Here is a 22,151-nt window from a genome sequence, read left to right as displayed (position 1 = left end):
CAACAAATTTCCTATTTGATATTTCAAACTTACAATAACTGGAGCTGCAAAGGACAACTAGATAAACCAATTTTGTATAAGTTAAAGTGTTTAAAAGAGAATTTGAAATAATATTTTTTTTTTAAAAAAGATTATACACTTCATAGCTTCGTATATTTTATTTGTTTACATATAATTTCTTAAATAAGAATCTTGAAACTTTCTTACAAAAACAAATCATATGATAGTTAATTACTCTTTTTGCTAAATATCTTACTCGTATAAAATCAATTTTGATTTGTAGATTTTTAAAAAAAAAAAATAGTTTTATTACTATTCTAATACAAAATAATTGGAAGCTGTATGCTAATATAATTCACATGTATAAGATAACAATAATTAAAAAAGAAAGAAAAAAGAGATATTGGTTAACTTTCGGGATTGTTGGTCGACTTTACCATTGACATGTTAGTTTTTTTTTTTTTTTTTTTTTTTTTTGGGTGTGTTAGTTCTTTACCATCGACATATTAGTTCCTAAGTAGATGATTGTATTAGGGATTGTTGGCTGACTTTACCTTTGACATTGACCCCCACTTTACGTAAAGAAATAAAAAAGAGAGGATATTTTAATATATTATGCATTTTATTTTTTTTTTGGTTAGGTAAGTTAATATATTAAGCATTTAAATGTTTATACAATAGGAATAATTATCTAATGTGAACGTCCATAAGTTACAAAATTACATAATGTTCATCCATAGATGTCCACACGACCACACGCTGAAGGGGATTGTACACAATATTGTGGAAAGAAAAATTATTTAACTATTCTAAGGATAATTTATATAATAAGCCACTTATAATAAAAAATAAAATAAAAATACTTAATATTTTATAGAGTAGTTTATTTGAACATGTGATGAATTTTAATTTACTATGAATATGGTTTCCATTTTATTTTATTTTTTCATAATTTATTAACATGACAAATGTAAAATTACTAATATATAGGGTGGTTTTTTTGGCACTACAAAGTTGCTACACATATTAAAATTTTAATGATATTTTCTTGAGAATCGTCATTGCTAAAAGGTCAACAATACTTTCAAACACTTAAAAAAAGAAAAAAAAAATCAAATATAACATACACTACAACATATTTGTCGTTTAAAAAAAAGAAGATAAAACTTAATAATGAAGTCTAACGATATATGAGGAAAACAACAAAAAAAGATATCAAAGAATGGTTTGCAAATTGTCCTCTCTTTTTTTATTTGTTTTGTTTCCATGTTTTTTATCTGTTATCTCTCTCTATATATATATAACAGATATCTTATGTTTTTTGGTAATAATATATATTTTTTATATATAGACATATATATATATATATATATAATATATACATATACTTTTCATATATATATACATATATATATACATATATATATATATATATACATATATACATATATATATATATATATATACATATATACATATATATATATATATATATATATATATATATATATATATATATATATATATATATATATATATATATATATATATATATATATATCTTTGTTATTTAGATATACCTGTCGATATATTTGATCCAATATGTAACCCAAAATCTTATAACAATGTAGATTTATAGATATTTATATAAATAAAAAATATATATATATTATGGTATTTTGTAATCCATATATTCCAAACTTATATGGTAGACAAAATCTATTACTTTAAAATGTATATTCAGCAATTTTAACTTATTATTAATTTGTCATCCAGTTTATATGATTTATATGAACCCAAATTCTTTGTTTTCTTCAATATATATGTTGTTGATCTAAATTGTTCTAACGATGTATAAAATGAATTCACTTCTATTAAATTTTTGTTCAATTATATAAATAAAAAATTATTATTAAATTCAGTATACATGATTCAAACAAGTTCAAAACATTTAGATTATATATACTAAGACAAATTTATCTATCAAACAATTTCTAAGTTATTTATACAACATGGAGCTTAATATCGTGTCTAGAATGCATAACTCGGGTAGATTAAAAACATTTAGGATATGTATACTAAACAATTTATCTATCATTGAATTTACATTCAGAAATATTGTTTTGGTCCACAGTACAAGGAGCATCAACTTTGATCCATTAAAAAAATCCAAGTTTTTAGCAGAATTAAGATGAACTTCTAACCAAGGCACTTTCAACTCTCAATTTCAACATCACCGATCAAATGCTGCTTGTTCCACCTTTATTTACCAATTGCATTGGATGTAAAAACTGGGGCATTCATGGATTGAATAGCACAATAATTTTAATTATACTTATTATAGGAAGTAAAATGTTATACCTTTTGAAATATGAATATGTCTAGAACGCAGCAAATATTATAAAATGAATAAGATGCATTATTATTATGCCTTGACCAAAAGATATTCTTATATTCAATTGAATATAGATTTAATCCCCCCTACTCTTTTCTTTTTCAATAACAACTACTCAAATTTGAATTCTGATATTTTGCAAGATAAAAATAGATCCACTATTACTAAGATTAAATTATTAATCGAAAAAAAAAAAAAATATATATATATATATATATATTAAATGAAATGTCATTTTAGGGCTTGACACATGCGCGTAAAACACGTGAGTGGTAATTATAGCGAGTACAAGATGTTGCATACTCGAGAGGGTAGAGTAAAGGCACAACTTATCATCTGGCAAAATGCGTACCCTTCTGTGACACAAGTCTATTTATTAAATTCGGACGAAAGTGGAAGAGCAGGTCCTTCCATAATCCTCCAGGAAAAAAAAAACAAAAAGAAGGTCCTTCCATAATCCATATTAGAAAAAGCCTTTTAAATTCTTCATTTTCTCGTCGTTAATTTTTCGTGATCTGCGATAAATCGTTTTTTTGGAGTCATTTTCACGTGCGAAATCAACTACACGTCAATTCATTCTGACGCAAGACAATTTAAACGGTTCTAATCAGATAAGTTTGTATCTATCTACAAGAAATATCCAATACGGAGAGCTTCACTGTAGAGTAACGTGGGACTCCTTGTAACATCCAATCAGGAAGCCGCATTAATTCCCTTAAACAGATTTCAAAACCTCAAACGTGGCGTCTCTATAACCGTTGACTGTGACACCACTACGATGACGTAGAACAACCGGACAAATCTTGGCCGTTGGTTTGAGGAATTAACGTGTAATTAAGTATTTTGACATATATAAATAATGCAATAAAATAAACAACCTTTATCATTATTATTGTTGTTTTTGTTTTTTTTTTGTCGGCCTAGTAAAAATGCATCGAACTTTATTTGGTCTAAGATAAATCAAATATATGAATGAAAATAATACAAGATAAATTCAATTGTCTTATCAATTAGTATAAATGTTCCATCAATTGTATTTTATTTTATTTTTCCAAATAACGGTGATTTTAATCAAATCAGTAAAAAGATAATGATGTGTTGTCAATTTGTCTCTGAAAAAGAAAGATGTATTATCAACATTGTAATATTTCCAATGAATATTACCGTTTCAAAAAAACATGGAAAACAATAATCTCTGATAGGATATTTTCCAAAAAAAAAAAAAATCATCTCTTATAAGATTATAATAAATTAGAAATATATTCGATATAAATTGAAAGCATACTAAGGTCTCCAATACTAAAATATTACTTTAATTAATAATTTAAAATTAAATAATAAGTAAAAACTTTTAACATTTACTTAGTTGAAATTATGCTCCCAACTAATTAAAATTATATGATAAAAATAATTAAAATTATATATATTTATATGAGTTTTTATACTGTAAGAATTTATTAACAGCTTAAAAAAAAAAAAGTTTATGATGTCAATTGCCACATTAAAGAAAAATCAACTATAATTGTTCTTTCCCCAAAAATATTTTACTAGGGGTCATCAAGCACCTTAGGATAAATGATGCCTCAAAGATAAAAATTGTTTAGGTTTTAAAAAATATTTAATTGATATATAATTATTTGAACAAGTTAGATTACCACGCAAAGCCACATTAAAAAAAATATATGTATGAGACAAAATTACTTGATTAAGGGCACTCGAATAAATATATGTATGAGACAAAATTACTTGATTGAAGGCACTCGAATTTTATTGTTATTTTATTATTTCCATTTTTTTTTCTCGACTTTATTATTATTTCCATTAGATGTTACCGTATGGGGACATGGACCATGGATAACATGATTTCCGATATTTTGATGCATTTGCATTAATTACTATACCTTCTTTTCTTTTGTCTTTTTTTTGAAATAATTACCATGTAGATTTAGTAAATCTAGTTGTATGATCCTTTTTTGTTAGCAAAAAGTTTTCATAAAGATATGATATTTTTATCTAAACTTTTAATTATATAGCATAGTTGATTAGGTACCACATTCAGCAAAAAAGGTTTTTTTTTTTTTTTTTGGTTTTAAAAAAGGTATGTCTTAATTAATTATTATTATTATTAAATAATAAAAATAAAAACTACAATATGAACCATGATCCATGGACTGATAATTGACAGTAATAAATAATAACGGTCCATGAAGCTTTAATTTGCAAATATAACATATATATATATATATGAATTTATAATTTATCCTATATTTATAATTTATAACTATTGTTATTTTTAAGTCTAAGTTAGGAACCTGTATACTAAGGGGGGGGGGGGGGGGGGGGGGGGGGGAGGGGAAAGGTTTGTTTTTTATTGTTGAGCGAAGAGAGAATTTTAGATTCGATACAACTATTTTAAAATATTCATTCAAACATGTAAATTAGTTCAGATCTTACAATCCACCAAGGAATTAAAAGAAAATACAGTATATTACATGGTTATTGAAAGAACGGAAAAAAATAAAAATAAAAAAATTGCTCTTCATATTTATTTTCTATCATAGTTGATGAATCCCAAACTATTTAATCAATAACATATAATTTTTTTTTAGCTTTTTAACCAAAAAAAAGAAAATTTGCTTTTCAGGAAAGCTAGCCATATTTGACATAGTTTCTAAATGTAGACATTAATTGTGATGATATTTAGTTTGATATTATTGTAATTTATAAGAAAATCAACTGTAGTTATATTGCAAAAAGATAATTGATTAAGTATTTGATAAACTATTATTTCACAATTATTGTATGATTTAAAATCAAATTTTAAGTACTTGGTAAATAATAATATTTAATTGCTGTTATGGTATAAAATGACCAAAAAGTACATTTATTTTAACCTCTTTCCTTATAGTATTATTTTTCTTATATTATATATAACATATACTATTAAATATTTAAACACAATTTTTCTTTTCATTACCATTAATAAAGTAAATGTTGATAAAAAAAAATTATAGTAAAAAAAAAAAGTTGATTATACATATTTCTTGTAATTTGTCAATTACCCCAAAAAAAAAAAGTTTAAAATGAATCTATTGGCGTGATATATTTAATAAAAAAAAATTATAATGTTATTCAGTAAAATATTAATAAATCTAGGATAAAAATGATACTAACTTTTTAACAAATTTTAAAATTTGGCAATTTTTTTTTCTTTTTTAGTAAATAGGAAAAGACAGTTTCTGATAGTATTATAACTTTGTGTTATACGGCATGAGACAATTCAAGTTAATAATGAAATTTAACAATAATAAAATTTGTCAAAACTCAAACTTTAACTTTTAAATTCAAAAATGTAAAAACCAAATGCCTTTTCTAAGCTACCAAGAAAGGATAGCAATTGACGAAATTATTGAGAACATAGAAAGCCTGACATCTTATGGTATAAATATCCAATTAAAACATGACATGTGTTAAAAAAAATGACGCTTCAAATTAATGAGTCAAAAAACATTCAAACCCGTTTACCACCATTACTTATCCATTTTCGTTGATGTGGAGAATCCCATTGATTTCGATCCTCTTAGAATTCCGGCGTTCATATAAATGGGAGATTAATATGTGAATACAGTTTTAAATACTTAAAGATTAAATTTATCTTCCAAAACCACTAAAATTCCTCTGAATTATCCGAATTCCAAAACTACTCAGCTTCAAGGAGGGGTCTGCATACCATTTTACAATAAATTGTTTTGGAGAAAAATCATCAAAAGAGCTTTAAAAAGTTGGACGCTTATGCAGAGAAGGAATTGTCAATGTCTCTAGGATGGTGGTGTCATTTTTTTTTTGTACACATGTCATATTTTTTATTGGATATATGTACTTTTAGAAGTCAAGCTGCGTGTACAATGCGTATTGAAAATTTTTACTAAAATTAGTATTTTATATCTTAGTTGGATCGCTGTCGATATGAAAAAATCAGCAAAAATCCTAGTAACGCAACGAATAGTTTTTCTGACAATTTAATTAATATTTGATAAATTTTATTTTAAAATTGCTAAAAAAAATAAAATTGAAATTTGAGTGTTTGGTAAAAAAAAAAAAAAAAAAACTGCTTAAAATGACCAAAGAATCAGCTATAATGGTATTAAATAATCAAAATAAACATGGATGATTATTTATTTATTTCTATATATTATTACTATACATAAATGGGTAAAAGGATTTTTGTTATTGATTAAATGATATAACAGTAATTTTAATTTTAAAATCTTGATTATGTTATAAGGAGATTCAAAAAAAGTTAATGCTAACTACTTTTCAAATTTTAGATTTTAAAGGGGATTGATTATCAACTTTGCCAAATATTTTATTTGATGAAAAATTCTCCTATAATCTAAAATGTGGGTTTAAAAGCAACCTCCCAACACATCCTAAAATCATAATCTCAAGAATTAATCTTTTACCACTTCTCAACAACAGTTATTCGAGAATATAAATTACTGATAAATCAAAATTTTTAAGTAGAATTGAAAACCAATTTTGGATATCCAAAAATCAATCCCAAACAAAGCTTTTTCCTACTACATCACTGCCCAACAAAATGCGCTAAGAAGTTATGCTTTCTAGGGGACCAATTAAAACTAACTTCAGTAAAACTGTTTTTCAGCAGAAGAATTTCCTTAAAGACGCCCTCAACCATCCAGTGTAACTTTTGAGAATTCTAATATCAACAATTGGATTTGCTTAGATTTATATAATTAGGTTGGACTTAGTTTTTAAAATTAAATGTAAAATAGTGATATGATATGTCTTTAGAATATATTATCAAATTAAATTAACATGATAAGGGACTCACTATAATTTTCGTTTACATATATAGAGAGAAAATTCCATTATAAATAGGACAGCCGCTTTGCTAAATATGGGATAATATGCAGCAACAGCACATCTAGTCTGTATTTCTGTCAAAACCTAATATCACTTTCAATAGAATTTTCTTGGATGCTTCAGTGGTTTGGTGGTACCAACAGCACCATCTGTTATCTTTCTTCCTTCAATTTTCTTTGTTTCTTTTTGAAGCATAAGACAAAAGAAGCTTGTTTGGGCCGATTGATCAAGACAAGGGTGAATATCTGGTAAGATCCAAGTCAATATTCTCCTAGAAATTGTCTTTTTTCCTTTATAAATATAGCAATGGCAAACTCTATGAATTGGAATGCAGGATGGAAATATTAACAAGCTAAAACAAACTTAGGTGGGTTTGTCTCTGCCTTTATACGTGCTGCATTTAATACCCCTTAAGGAATAAGTTCATTTATATCATTCATTGGACATATAACAATATTATTATGGCAATTGTAAAATTTTGAAAAAGTATATTTGATATAAACTTTGGGTATATTTCCAGCTCACCCCATCAAGTTTATCTTAATTATAATATAATCTTTCACATTTTAAAAATTACAACCAATATTCTTATAGAGTATGGATGAGATTAATAATTTGAGAGGTACGAATAAAACAATAAAGGAGGAAAATGATATTTTTGAAACTAAAAAGATCAAATTATATTTAAGTCAAAACCAATATTCTTATAGAGTGTGGATAAGATTAATAATTTAAGGGGTACGAATAAAACAATAAAGGAGAACAATGATACTTTTTGAAACCTAAGAAAATATGGATAATATTTTTGAGACTAAAAAGATCAAATTGTATTTAAATCAAATTTTATCAGAGATGGATGAAATTAACCTTATAAAAATTGAATATATATTACAGGTATGAACAATTTTGAGAGAAAAAGAATAGAAAGTTGATGAAAATCAAGTGAGATATTGAGGTGTTTGATAGCAGGTTGATTTTTTTTTTTAACTAAATTATGTTTAATTTCCTTAATTCAAATGTTTAATATTATTTTTCATTGATAAATTGATATTGCTCTAAAATCATAGAAAGTAAAACCAATAGAATAATGCCACCTTATTTAACATAAAAAATCCTAAAAAAAAAAAAAAGTAAAAGTCCAAATTAAAAACCAATTTACATTGTTTTGATTTTTTTTCCACATTCAAGTTTATAGTTAATTAAGATACTTAACAAATTTTAAATTATATCAACCAATATTAATAAATATTTAAAATAAGTAAATTATAAGCAATTATGGAGAAAAAAACCAAAACAAAAAACTCAAATGTGTTATTAAACGACATTTAGGAAAATTTGCTGGCTATTTCATTATTTCGGTTTTTTTTTTTTTCATTTGAATTTTGATTTTCAAATAAAACAATGTTATTTAGTTGAGTTGGGTGTTTGTTTTAAACAAGGAAAAATATATTGTCTACTAAAATAATTGTTCTGTTACTAAATTGTTCTGATTATTGATCCAAAAGTTAGGTTGAAATTAATTAAGATTTTGTTTGGAATTGATTTTGGAACTTCAAAACTGATTATCAAAGAATCTAAAAGTACTTTAAATGTTTAATAAATTTTCACATTCTAATTTTGCAAGAATTTATATTTTCTTACAGCTGCGTCTCAGAATTAGCAAAATTCTAGCTTTTAAGGTTTAGATTTTTGCTTTTCTAATTAATACAAAATTAAAATATCAATTTTAACATTTATTAAAAAGTTAATTTATATTTGCCATAAATCTATTAATATTCTACTAAACAACCTGATAATCACATCTTTTATTTTTTATTATTTTTCCATTTACTATATTTTTTTAGATCAACATATACTATAATATAATTGCGATAAAAGAAATTATGTAAAATATTTAGTAATATATGTTATAATAATAAGAACATAATTCTATAAGCAAAGAGATGATAAAAAATTGTTATTTTTAATTATTATATATTGTAACAACAATTAAACATTATTATTTACCAAACAATCAAATATTGATTTTGAATTATATAACAATTATGAAATAATAGTTTCCCAAATACTTAACTCGTTAGTTCTGCAGTACAACTAAGGTTAATATTTTTAGAAGTTATAATAATAGCAAGTTAAGCCTAAATTTGTTTTTTCTTGTCGCGTATATCACCTTTTACTTAAGTTCAAGATGATTTTCTTTTTCTTATATTTTTGCCATAGAGGCCAAATATATAAATAGATTTTATAAAATGATTATGTTTTCTTATTCACCACTAATGCTCCCTTTTCCTTTATACATGACAATGATTTCCCATTTTCGAGCCAGCTTACTCATAATAGGTGTTACAAATTTTTATTAACCAAAAGAATTAGAGTCTTCTACCAAAAAATAAAAAAAAAACCAAAAGAATTGGAATTATTTTAAGAAAAATGCTATTTATCATCATTGGTGAACAACTAAATCTATATGACATATAACAATTTGAATAATTATTATTAAAGGGTTTATTTTCAAAGATGTAATATAAATAAATAATGAAATTAGATGTTCCAATTAAAATTTAGCATACAAACTAGTTTTCATCAATTGATAAGTAGTGAAATTTTATTTTAATAACCTAATTAAATGTCTTTTGGGGGAACGTTTTTAACTCAAGAAGTTCTAGTTATATTACCAAACAAATGCTATATCGTCCTATTATAAATTTATATTTTTATCCCCATTTAAAATTAATATTAAAGAGATTTAGTAATTAAACATATTTGTAGTCATAAGTATAAGATTGAACATTTCAAATGTGTTCAAAAATATGTAAGTGAACATCTTAAATATATTTAGAAGTATGTGATCAAATATTTTTCAATATGAATATCTCATATATGTTTAGAAATATGTGATTTAACATTTAAAATGTATTTAGAAGTATGAGACTGAATATCTTCATATACAAACATTTTAAATATATTTAAAAGTATATGACTAAACATTTCAAATATGTTCAAATGTATATGAACAAACATCCTTACAGACATTCATAATTTTCAAATCAAATACTCTAACGAATACATTTTTCTATTGTTCAAAAGTTTTCTAACCGAAAAGAAAATTTTGTGAAATTTTCATAACTATCAATTTCATCCAAATGCATTGTAAAGAGTTTTCATGAAGTGATGTTTGATTTATAAACAATTTGTAAAAAATATATATATTATAAATTATGGATATTTTATATATTAAAATATTATATAAAAATATTTTATATTTTTTTATATATTTAAATGATAATGTATAAATAATTTTTTCAAAATTATAAAAAAAACTTCTCTTTTTAACTTTTAAAGTCGATGATAGACATTCTTGACTGTGACCCTTTTACCTTCTATATTTAAACAGCGAGTCTCAAATTATAAGAGCATCTCTAATGGTTTTCTTCATTGGATCTTATGTGTTAAGAGATTTGAAAGGTATTAAAATTTAGATGGCATAGTATCTATCAATAAACAATGTCTATTTTGAAATTTTTCTCCGATGAATTTTGTTTAAAATTTAAAATGGAATGGGTTAGCATATTGAGAGAGGAGAAAAGAGGAAAGAGGAGAGAGAAAAAAATTACAAATTGATGAGAAGAGAGGAGAAAGAATAGATTGAATCTATAAGTCATACTGTCTAGTAGATCTTCTTTAAGTAGAGAGTTTGTTAGATAGCTTTGTTGCCATCTCACCTTAACATAACTTTTGAAGAATATTTTTTTTAAAAGCTATCTGTCCATCCATCTGATGTGGCAAAAATTTTTCTAGATGGACAGAGCTAATGAACATTCCAAACTATAAAAATTTCTCTCTCTCTATCTTTTATTTATAAAAAAAAAAAAAAAAAAAGAAGGGTTCTGTATAAGTATAAAACCAACATTATGATGCCTGCCTCAGCATGAAAAAAAATGGCAATATTAAAAGTTGAAAAGCAAAATGGTTTTGACCTCCCAAGAACCAAAACTAATACCCAGGTTGCATTAATAAGAATTGCACTCATTGAAAGTACTAAAAAAACTTTAGCAGTCTCAATGTAGAAGTGATCCGATGGTCCGATAAGCACTAGGGATGATTTTATTATTTACTTTTTCTGTTTTCTTCAATTACAGAAATATTTTTGAGATGTTAAGAACGGACTAATCTTTATCCAAAGGACAAGATTCACCGTTGTCAATGCACTGCCTGCATTTACCTTTTTCCTTTCACTTTTCATGGACCAGTAATTGATTAAATATATCTAGTAATTGATCAATTTGATTAAATATACCTTTTTTCCTGGTAACTTTTTGACTAGATTATCCGCAAAATTATTTCTACCATAGTTCATATCTCACAGTAACCTTCCGACTCAACTATCTCCAAAAGAAAAAATAAATATTACATTAGGATAAGACAGAAAAATAAATCACTTATTTCCTTGATTTGATATAATAACACCATCATGCACAGGGGGGTGCATTTATTATTATGCATTGTCATCATTATTTTTCCTCTTGAGAATTATATTGTCTTATTTTTTCTACCTACCGTGAAAAAGCAAAATCTAGCAAACTCCAAGCCCTTCCTCTATCTCTCACTCGGTAGGTACCAATAAATCTTCATCCTCACTTCGCTTTCACATGTCTCAACTCCAAGTCAATATTTTAAAGAACTGCAATCAGAATAACAACAATCAACCCTGTTTTGAAGGATAGGAATAGAAAGTGCAGGAATAGCCTCCAAATTCAACTGGCAAAAGATTTTTTCACAAGGAACACAAAATATTTTGCAGTTCGTGTTCTTTTTCCAGACTCTTCTATCTTTTAATATTGACATTTGTTTTTTCCGTTCAAGAGGAGATCTAGCGTTTGCCATCCTATTCTTCTTGTTTTTAGCTGATAATCATTTCATAATGAACAAAATTAACTCGTTCTCAGTTTCAAAGGGGGGAAAAAAAAAGTTAAATAAGAGAAAAACACAATATTGAAGCTACATTTGCATCTGTATGAAAAATGCTTCTTACTATAGTTTACTGTCAATTAAAGATTTTACTATCTTCCGGAGCAATGAAACCTACAACTCTATTGAAGATGCTTATCTTGTTTACCAAAAATTAAAATTTACCATGTGCCCTCTTCTCTAATTTATAATAGACTTCAATCCTGTGCTCTTAAACAGCCTCCAGGGAGAAGGAATCTAAACTTATCTGCATTCTCAATCAGATAGGCAGGAAGGTGAACTGCAGAAGCCGAACGGGGTATTGGTCCCATCTTCTTAATCAACTCCTTGAAGGTATACTCTTCAGGTAGCATATCAAAAAGATCATCTCCCTTACATATGAGCTTCTGAATTCTTGGATAATTCAAAAATTCTTTCCGCTTAACACGGTTTGCATGGCTGTAAGCTGTCATCTTAAACACAAACTCTTGAATAGACCTAAAGCAAAAGCTACAATGCCATCCTGCATCAGAAAAGATATAATCAGTTTGGCGTGAATGTTGATAGCGGGTCCAAGGGCTAAAGACATGGGCTGTTGCGCGCCAGCTGCTGTAGTCCACCGGGAACTCAAATGAGTACATATAGTGTCTCAGCTCAAGATGCATTATTGGTGGAATTCCATCACACCATTGCAGTAATTTCACGGTATGCGGGCTTGGGATCTCATCAGTATCTGACATTATCAAGATGTCACCATAGGAAATCCCTGCTATGCGAATTAATGAATTCATAGCTATACGTTGCTTTGACTCAAGTATGAAGGGGTCTTCTTGTGATCCTGGGTGTGCAACTTTTCCAGGAAACACATCGTGGACAATTTTCTCCTCTGCAAAGGCAAATCGGGCCCGATTAGAAGCAAAGAAGAGAGGTTTTGGTATGCCTGTGAAAGTGGTATTGGCCTCAAGGATAACAAACTTTGTGATATATGGATGAAGCTCCTTCCACCGGACCTCAAGAATATCCAACTCATTGCTGAAGATGATGCCATCAAATACACGACGGGGTTGGGAGCGCATCGTCCAACCATGAAGGTTGCAAAGTTGGTCCATCGATACATTTTCTGCATAATAATGTGGAAGGCGTTCAAATGCAGGTGGTGGATGGTCCCAAAGTGGACGGAATAAATACGAAATTTTCTCGCCATGGGTGTATATTCCTATTACACAAATAGGCACAAGTATCAATAGTATTATGAAGAGGAACTTTGGTGGCGGCATTTTTGAAGTATGACGAAGTGGTCGTATTGCCATGCCTTGAGGGAAGACTATCAGGACGTGAAGCACCTAACATGCTTGTCCCAATTTAACTGCCATAGCAATCATGGCTCTACCACTCCTGATCAACTGCATAAAATTAGCAAGTAGGTTAGACATTAAGGACAATTTAACATTATTGATGGACTACTTTCACATAGAGGAAATAAAGCAACAAAAAGTAGCCAGAACTAGGCAATCATAAAAATGGCTGTTACTACATATAAAAATAGGACCGATTAACACTATATTGCATGAAAGGAAAACCATAACTTCATCTACTAGTTATTTAATCAAACATTTAGATGCAGTTTTCTAGAGTTTGAGGCCCTATAGCACCTCCATATGCATTTTGTCTTTACAGAGTATTTTACTTTAACTTTGGTTAATTTCACCAACATAACAAATATCTAGTGATAAACACAACAGAGTATACACATAAATGACAAATGCATATAATTCATATACCCAAACCTAACCAGAAGCCTCTAGAAATAAGAAAAAGATTTTGATTATGTTATTGTCCCCTTTAATATCAATGAAATCCTGGTATAACTTAAGCTCCATCACATGAGAAGATAAATAAGCAGCTCTGGAACCAAAGCATAATAACAGTTACAAATTGAAACACCGAATCATCAAAGTATTTATTAGGAATTTCCATTCAGATAGTTCTGAACTTATTTATAACGCATACATCTGTATTTTTTTATTAAGTAATTCAGCTTCCTAATGCAGTAACAGTGCATCACATGAAAGAACATCTCTAGTTTACAAACATAGAACTATATATATATATATACACACACACATATAAACATCATTCTTTTCTGGGACTCAAACCAACACCCATGAATAATACAAGGAAATTTGGCAAAGTCGTAATAAAAGGATTTGTTGTTCACTCCAACATCAAATTGATCCAACCAAACACTCATTTTGTTCTCTAGAAAGTCATTTTATTTCCTAGTGATCTTCCAGTGAAATTTCTATGATTCTATCTGCATAAAATAAACAATTACGACAAAATTTCCGTTATACATCCACTTTAATCATTGTTATTCGTTGTTTCAATTCAATTTGTGATCACAACATTGTTATCGACAACAAGCCAAGCTATTGAATAAATTTCACAATACATACATGATTAATGCACAGTGAACTGGTGGTTGATACAAGGCTCCACCAAGTTGCCTAAACACATTTTTAATCTACCAATGTGTACATAATTTATCCCCAGAATGTTTTCTTTCTGACAATGAATTATCATATTATAGACATATTAATGTTAAATAAAGCAAAGGAACTATAAATTTTAAGCAGCAAGTGAAATAGAGTGCCAAGGAAAATGAAGAAGGAAATAAAGAAAAATCCTTCCTTAACATGAATTCACAGAAAAATTATTGAAAACAGCTTAATAATCAATATGAATACCAACTAGATTTTCAAATAAAATCTAAACTTTCAAAATCTACCCCACAGGATCAGACCAAAAAAGAAAAGAATTACACTGCTGCAGAGCTTGCAAGACACAAAGTAGAGATATAGACTGATCAGAAGTTACTGAAGGCGCAAAAGGTTAAAAATTTTTGGGGAAGAAAAACAAAGGTTAAAATTTTTTTTTTTTAAAAAAAAAACTCAAACTAATCGAAAGTTCAAATAAAATGATATGCAATCACGTAGAAGATGTTGACCATGGTAGACATCCTTCATCAAGAATGATTAGAAAAATCCTTTTAACATACTCCATTATCACCAAATGGTTGTAGTTTAAATACATATTAACATCAATGTATTATATTTCCATTCCACCAAAACAATCTTTTCTTACCAAAATAAACACATTTTGCTTACTTAGGCCACGTACTTGATGCTCTAGAATTAAGCTACAATTTTCATTGCTTCATACTTACCAAATAAGAAAATGAAAAGGAATTTCCACCTAAAAGTCATGATTATGACAATTAACCATCAATTAACATGACTTTTGTTCCATTAAAAACTACCTACCACATAAACACAATTAACATGTAGAATTTTCCATACTTGATCAACATATTTCTAATAAACAACAAAACGAAAAAAAAAAAAAGGTAATAATTTTAGGGGAAAAAAAAAAAGACGAAGAAATCAGAAATTAGGAAAAAACCATTATCAAAATCAACAAAACTGGAATTCAAAAAATCCGAAAAAGGGATAATAAAAAAAAAAAAAAAACCACCACCAAATCAACGATACATCTCACAAAACAAAAAAAAAAAAGGAAAAAAAGAAAAAGAAAAAAAGAAGCAAATCAGAAAATAATTATAAGTTTGAAAAAGAGGAAAAAAAAAAAATTTACCTTGATGGAGCTGCAGAGGCCAAGCATTTGGCCCTGTTAGCATTCCCGCCAGTTCTACAGCGATAGAGAACGCACACAGAGAGAGAGAGAGAGAGAGAGAGAGAGAGAAAGAGAGAGCAGGAGTGAAGCTCGGAGACAAAGAAAGGGTGAGAGTGAAATAAAATACCCAAATAACCTGCGAAGACGTTTTTGACGGTCAGACTCAGAGTAAACCTAGGAAGGAATACTTGGATACATAAAAAATGAATCCTCTACAGTTGCACTGCACCGAAGATCTCTGTGTTGATCCTTGGCACTTCACTTGATTCGACCGCCACGTGTTCAGTTAGATGCATCTGTTTATTTTCTAAGCGCCGGATTTTGAGGGAACACGGTGTGTTGCAATGCACCCCGCAGAGGACTTTTTACAATTTTTATTTTAAAATTATTTATTATTATTTTTTAATTTCCTTTTTCTTTTTGACTGTGACTATGTGTGAATTTTGGTCGCCTTGATTGATGTACATACTGAATTAATCACCGAACATGGAAATTTTTTGGTACCTCTTGCTTTAGAATATCCGTTGAATGTTTGTACATGTAGCGCTAAATGACCATTATGTCATTAATTATATAGAATCTTTTTGTATCTACATAGGGCAGCATGTTTGGACCTTTTGGTAATAAAGTTAAAGGAGTACATCATTGGATATAATAGGAGAAAGTTCCTCAAGAATGATCCAGCTAGAATTTAAATTTAAATATATATATATATATATTTTTTTTGGGTACAGGGTGATTCAGGATCATTAGCAAAGGACAATTTAAATTTGAAATTAATTATCTAAAATAGTAACTTGCTATTTGGCTGATCAAGGTGAGGATTGTCTTAGAGTTAATAATTTATTTATCTTATTCAATGCCCATGTGATTGAAATTCCACATATCCCTAAAATACTTATCAAAAGTAAGAAAAAAGGAAAAAAAAATAAAAAAATAACTTTATCTTAATGATGGAGTCGGTGAATTTTATGGGATAACACGCAATACAAATATACCTACAAATATACCCCAAAGTCGTAGATTACGTACTTTTATAGGATAACCTGTTAATTTGGATCATGACACGGCGACACGATTCGAAAACGACACGGAATAAATGGGTTTGGGTTTATTATAAATGGGTTCGAGTCATAATCAGGTCAACTCGTTTAACACGATTATTAATCGTGTCATTTTCGGGTTGACCTGTTTAACTCGAAATTGACCCGTTACAACCCATTTATTAAACGTGTCAGTTTCAACCCGACACGATTATATACCTATTACAACCCATTTAAATTTAATTTTAAATTAATATTTTATCACTAATATAATATTTAATAACTAAAAAATATTATAAATTAAAAATTTTATAAAAATAATTTTCTATTACTAATTTTTTAAAAACAAAAAATACATCTTTAATAAAACAAAAACATAAAAATAAAAAATAAATAAAAAAAATTTTCGAGTTAATAGGTTAATTTTCGGGTTAACGGGTTAATAGGTTAGTTTTCGGGTTAATAGGTCAATTTCAGATTAACGGGTTAATAGGTCAACACGACCCGTTAAAATAATCGTGTTAAACGGGTCGTGTCGTGTTGACCTGTTTATAAACAGGTCGGGTTAGTATTTTAGGTACCTGACACGATTAATAAATGGGTCGTGTTCGGGTTAGGCATTTTTTACACGATTATTAAACGGGTTGACACGAACACGACCCACCAACCCGAATTGCCAGGTATAGGATAATGTAATGAAAAAAAATAAAAATAAATAAGTTATGCATTATGAATCATGATCCACTAAATCCAAAAAACATGTCACTTTTCTGTTCTTTTTTGTCATCGATTAATCACTTGTTCATTGGGATAAAAAAATATATTGTTTGATTATATTATAAAAGGGTTACATATACTTTATTCTTGAACTATTATATATTTTACACTTTACCATCTAAATTTTAAAAAAATCACATTATTTGCTGTATTATTTTTTTTCTTTGTCACTTTTGTATAATTCTTCAATTTTTTTAAAAATAAATTTGGTAAATTAGATCATAAACATTAGTTAAAACTGAAATAAAATAGAATAACATTGTTTTTCCAATTAAGTCACTTTTTTTTTTTGTTTTTGAAAACATTAATTATGTATAATTAATTTTATAAAATTCATTTACTATAATGACATAATTAGACTAAAGTGACAGTTAAGAAACAAAAAATAGACTAAAGTGACAAAAATAATAATTTAGAAGTAATTTGACAATTTTAAAGTTTAAATAATAAAGTGAAAAAAGTGTAATAGTTCAAGAAACAAAGCGTATGAATTCTTAATTACCTAACGTTATCGTTTATTCTAGCTTAATTCATAATTTAAAGGGTGTGAAAACCATAGTTAAATGCATATAATTTAATCTTTTTTGTAATGTTAATATTGTTTTCCTATGCAATGATTATGAAATCAAAATTTTAAATTTCAATTAAAAAAAAAAAAACAAAAACGATATAATTTAAAATTGTAAATTATTAGGGAACAAGGTTGGACTTTGAGTTGGCCCAGTACAGATGCAACTCCTTTTGAACTAGATCCATAAGTTTTCCCCCTTGGATTCTTTTGTAAGAGTGTTGAATTAGGACCTCTCAAGCCATTGATTCTTTACTAGTGTACCTAATACAAAAACAACAACTCACAATAAATAATCCAATAAATAACCTTTAAACAAAAGTATAACAACAATAAGTTTTACTAACAAGCAGATTGAGATTTATAAGTGTGAAAGAAAGCAGTGAGAGTAAAAATCAAGATGAACTTTGGATAGCAAGTGGACCATTAAGGAATCAATGACGAAAGGTATTTATTTTGGGTTATTAGGAAGGAATGATAGATGATAGCAATTTATGGTAAGAATATTGATCTTTTTGAAGAGTGTATCCTTCCCTTATAAATCTTGTTCCATGAAAGAGCAAAGCTCTCGTTTAGATAGATGATTGCTAGAAGCAGAGATAACTTGTGTTTGGCTAGAAGGAAAAAGAAAAGGAAGAGAAAGGAAAAGAAGTTTTTTTATTTTTCTGTATTTTCATCACTTTAACTGATACAAGTTTGGCTAGTTTTATACTAACACAGACATATGAGTTTTCATACAATACAATCATTCCTACATAAGCTCTAGTACACTAAAGCATCACATTTTGCTTACCCTCCATGTGGCAAAGATAATACCAGTCTCTATCATTCCCCCTCAAACTAAAGCTTGCTAAATTAACAATCTTTAAGTTTGCTCAAATGAAACATTCCCCCTTAATAAGTATTAATTGAAACAACTTTAATTCAGAACATTTGTAATTCTTAACTTTTATTGCAGATAAAGAAATCTTGATGTTCCTAAAGTTTTTGTAAACAAATCAGCAATTTTTTCCTCTGTAGGAACATATCTGATCTCCATGAATCCTTTCAACACTTTATCTCTGACAAAATGAAGATCTATTTCAACATGCTTTGTTCTTTGGTGAAGTACAGGATTACAGGCTAAAGCTACTGCACTTATGCTATCTGTCCAATGAGTAATAGATTTGTACTCTACCTCAGTACTATCTAGCTACAACAACTTGTTTTTTAGAACTCCAAGAAATGAGATTTGGACCAAGAAAAATGGAATAGCCACTCGTTGATCTCCTGTCATCTCTATCACTTGCCTAATTAGAATATGCAAATGCATGAATACACAACTTCTTTGAAGCTTGTATCTTCAAACCATGAGTGATAGTTCCATTTAAATATCTAAGCAATCTTTTACAACTTCAAAATGAGCTGAAGTTGGTGCCTTTACATATTGACTTAATTTGTTAACCGCAAAGGATATGTCTGGCCTTGTTATAGTAAGGTATTGTAAGGCACCAATTGTGCTCCTATAGATCGCAGGATTACTCAAAATCACCAGAGCTTAAGGACAAAGTCTTGCTGGCCATCGTAGGAGAAGGACAACTCTTTACTCCTTCCATTTTTGTTTTCTTAAGTAGATCCCTTATGTACTTAAACTAAGTTAATAACATACTATCCTGGTTCCTTGTTACTTCAATGCCCAGGAAGAAATTCAGATTTCCCAAATCTTTCAAAGATAAATCATCATTTAAACTTGTTGTCATTTTTTGTATTGACTTCAGATCTGGTCCAGTTACTATAACACCACCCACATAAACAAGAACAAGAATATACTCGGTTTGTGTTTTAAAAAAAAACAAGGATGAATCTGCTACTAAGTTAACAATACCTTTCCTAATCAAAACTCTTTTTAGCTTATCAAATCATGCTCTTGGAGTTTGTTTTAATCCATTTAAGGCTTTGTGTAGCTTACATACATATGAAGTTGCTTTTTTGCTTTCATATTATTATGGTTGTGATATGTATATCAGCTCTTGCAAATCTTCATTTAAAAAGCATTGTGAAAATCCAATTGCTTAATTGGCTAATTCAAAGAAACTACAAGACTTAAGACCATCCTTATTGTAGCAAGCTTTAGAATAGGACGGAAAGTTTCATTAAAATCAAATCCTAATTGTTGATGGAACCCTTTTGCAACCAGCCGAACTTTGTATCGTTGTATTGAACCATCTGCATTCTTCTTAACTTGAAAAACCCATTTATTACCAACAATATTCATATGTGATTAATAAAGCACTAAAGACCATATGCCATTTTGTATCAAAGCTTTATATTCAAGATCCATAGCTTCCTTCCATTTTGAATGTTTCAATGCTTCTTGAACATTTGTAGGTTTTGTATCGTCACAATGTGTTGACTCCGGAACTTATGAAACTACCAAACATTTTGATTTGAAAATGCCACTCTTGGATTTGTTTGCATAGGATGAATTGAACTGTGTTTTGAAGTTATCCTTGTGGCAGCATCTTCAACTTATTGAAACAACTGTTCTTTATCAGCAACAAATGGTAAATTAATAGACAAATATGTTTTCGAATTGGACTATTCATGATTTAGAAAATCTTAACTAAAATCCTTCACTTGACCTTGTGAAGCACTTTGACTTTTTGAAGTTTTGTCAGATTGAGTAATGGAACCAGATTACAATTCTTCAGTTTTAGAATTTCCAAAACTCTTGTCAAATATTTCTTGAGATCTTGAGTCACTTTCTACCTGTTGCATTGTAAGACTTGCTAACTCAGATCTTAGTGATGGTTGAAGAGCTTCATTGAGTTTACTAGTTTGATCAATATTATTAGATTTATCTTGAAGAGAAACAGCAATTGTAGGATTGATATTAGCATTTTCAAAAACTGAAGGAACATCCCATGATTTTCCTGAAATATTTCTTAACAATATGAGTGGAGCACTGGAACAACCAGTTAAATTTTTTTCAACTTTGGTTGATTTGGAAAAGAAATCATTCTTGAAAGGAAAATCAGCTTCGTTAAAATTTACACTTCTAGAAATGTATACTATGCCAGACTTATCCAAACATTTGTAGCCATTATGACTGTCACTATACCCAATGAATACACACTTAGAAGTATGAAAACCAAATTTGTGTTTATTGTAAGCTCTTAATAATGGAAAGTAAGCACATCCAAATACTTTGAGATATTCATAATCTGGATCTTATCAGACAGTATATGATATGGACTTTTGTAATCCAAAACTAAAGTAGGCAATCTGTTAATCAAATAAATTGTTGCACTAAAAGCTTCCCACTAAAATATTAAAGGCATATGAGCTTCAGATAGTAGATACAAACCAACTTTAACTATGTGTCTATGTTTTCTTTCAGCTCTCCCATTCTATTGATGTGTGTAAGGACATGAATGTTTGAATTGAATTCCAAGATTGTTCGAATATGGTAGAAAAATCTTGTATTCACCTTCCCAATCAGAAAATAAGCATTTTAGCTTTGTATTGAACATTATCTCAACCATAGCATGAAATTGCTTAAAAACACCAATTGCTTCAGATTTCAACTTTAAAGGTTATATCCAAAAGAACCTTGAAAAATTATCAATAAAATGGATATAATATCTATATCCTTCTTTACAGGCAGTAGGAGTTGGACTCCAAATGTTAGTGTGGACTAATTCAATAGGTGATTTAGCTCGAGTATCAGATAAAAAAAAATTGCACATGACTTTTTCCATGTTAACAAGCTTCATAAAAGACAGAATCTTTATTGATCTTTAACTGTGGTTTATACAATGATATCATCTTCTTTATTACAAGAGAAAAAGTATGACCTAAC

The 22,151-nt window shown here is 28.1% G+C and overlaps 1 protein-coding gene across 3 annotated transcripts; it reads right to left on the bottom strand.

Moving 5' to 3' along the window:
• Positions 1 to 11,669: 11,669 nt before the first annotated feature.
• LOC107428371 (uncharacterized) lies at positions 11,670 to 16,108 on the bottom strand. 3 transcript variants are annotated; one of them, XM_016038901.4, is made up of 3 exons: positions 15,884 to 16,108; positions 12,416 to 13,632; positions 11,670 to 11,963 (listed from the first exon to the last, which is right to left on the bottom strand). In XM_016038901.4, the coding sequence occupies exon 2, from the start codon at positions 13,537 to 13,539 to the stop codon at positions 12,448 to 12,450; it is 1,092 nt and encodes a 363-aa protein (XP_015894387.1). In that variant the 5' UTR covers positions 13,540 to 13,632; positions 15,884 to 16,108; the 3' UTR covers positions 11,670 to 11,963; positions 12,416 to 12,447. The 3 variants fall into 3 exon arrangements, with proteins under 3 accessions (XP_015894387.1, XP_024924821.1, XP_048334526.1); XM_025069053.3 differs by lacking the exon at positions 11,670 to 11,963 and having other exon boundaries at positions 12,228 to 13,632; positions 15,884 to 16,106; XM_048478569.2 differs by lacking the exons at positions 11,670 to 11,963; positions 15,884 to 16,108 and having other exon boundaries at positions 12,228 to 13,115; positions 13,205 to 13,574.
• Positions 16,109 to 22,151: the final 6,043 nt, after the last annotated feature.

The sequence above is a fragment of the Ziziphus jujuba genome, chromosome 1, assembly GCF_031755915.1.
Source record: "Ziziphus jujuba cultivar Dongzao chromosome 1, ASM3175591v1".
Classification (NCBI taxonomy): Eukaryota; Viridiplantae; Streptophyta; class Magnoliopsida; order Rosales; family Rhamnaceae; genus Ziziphus; species Ziziphus jujuba.
Note: the sequence above shows the minus strand (reverse complement) of the source record. Positions and strands in the feature narration are given on the sequence as shown.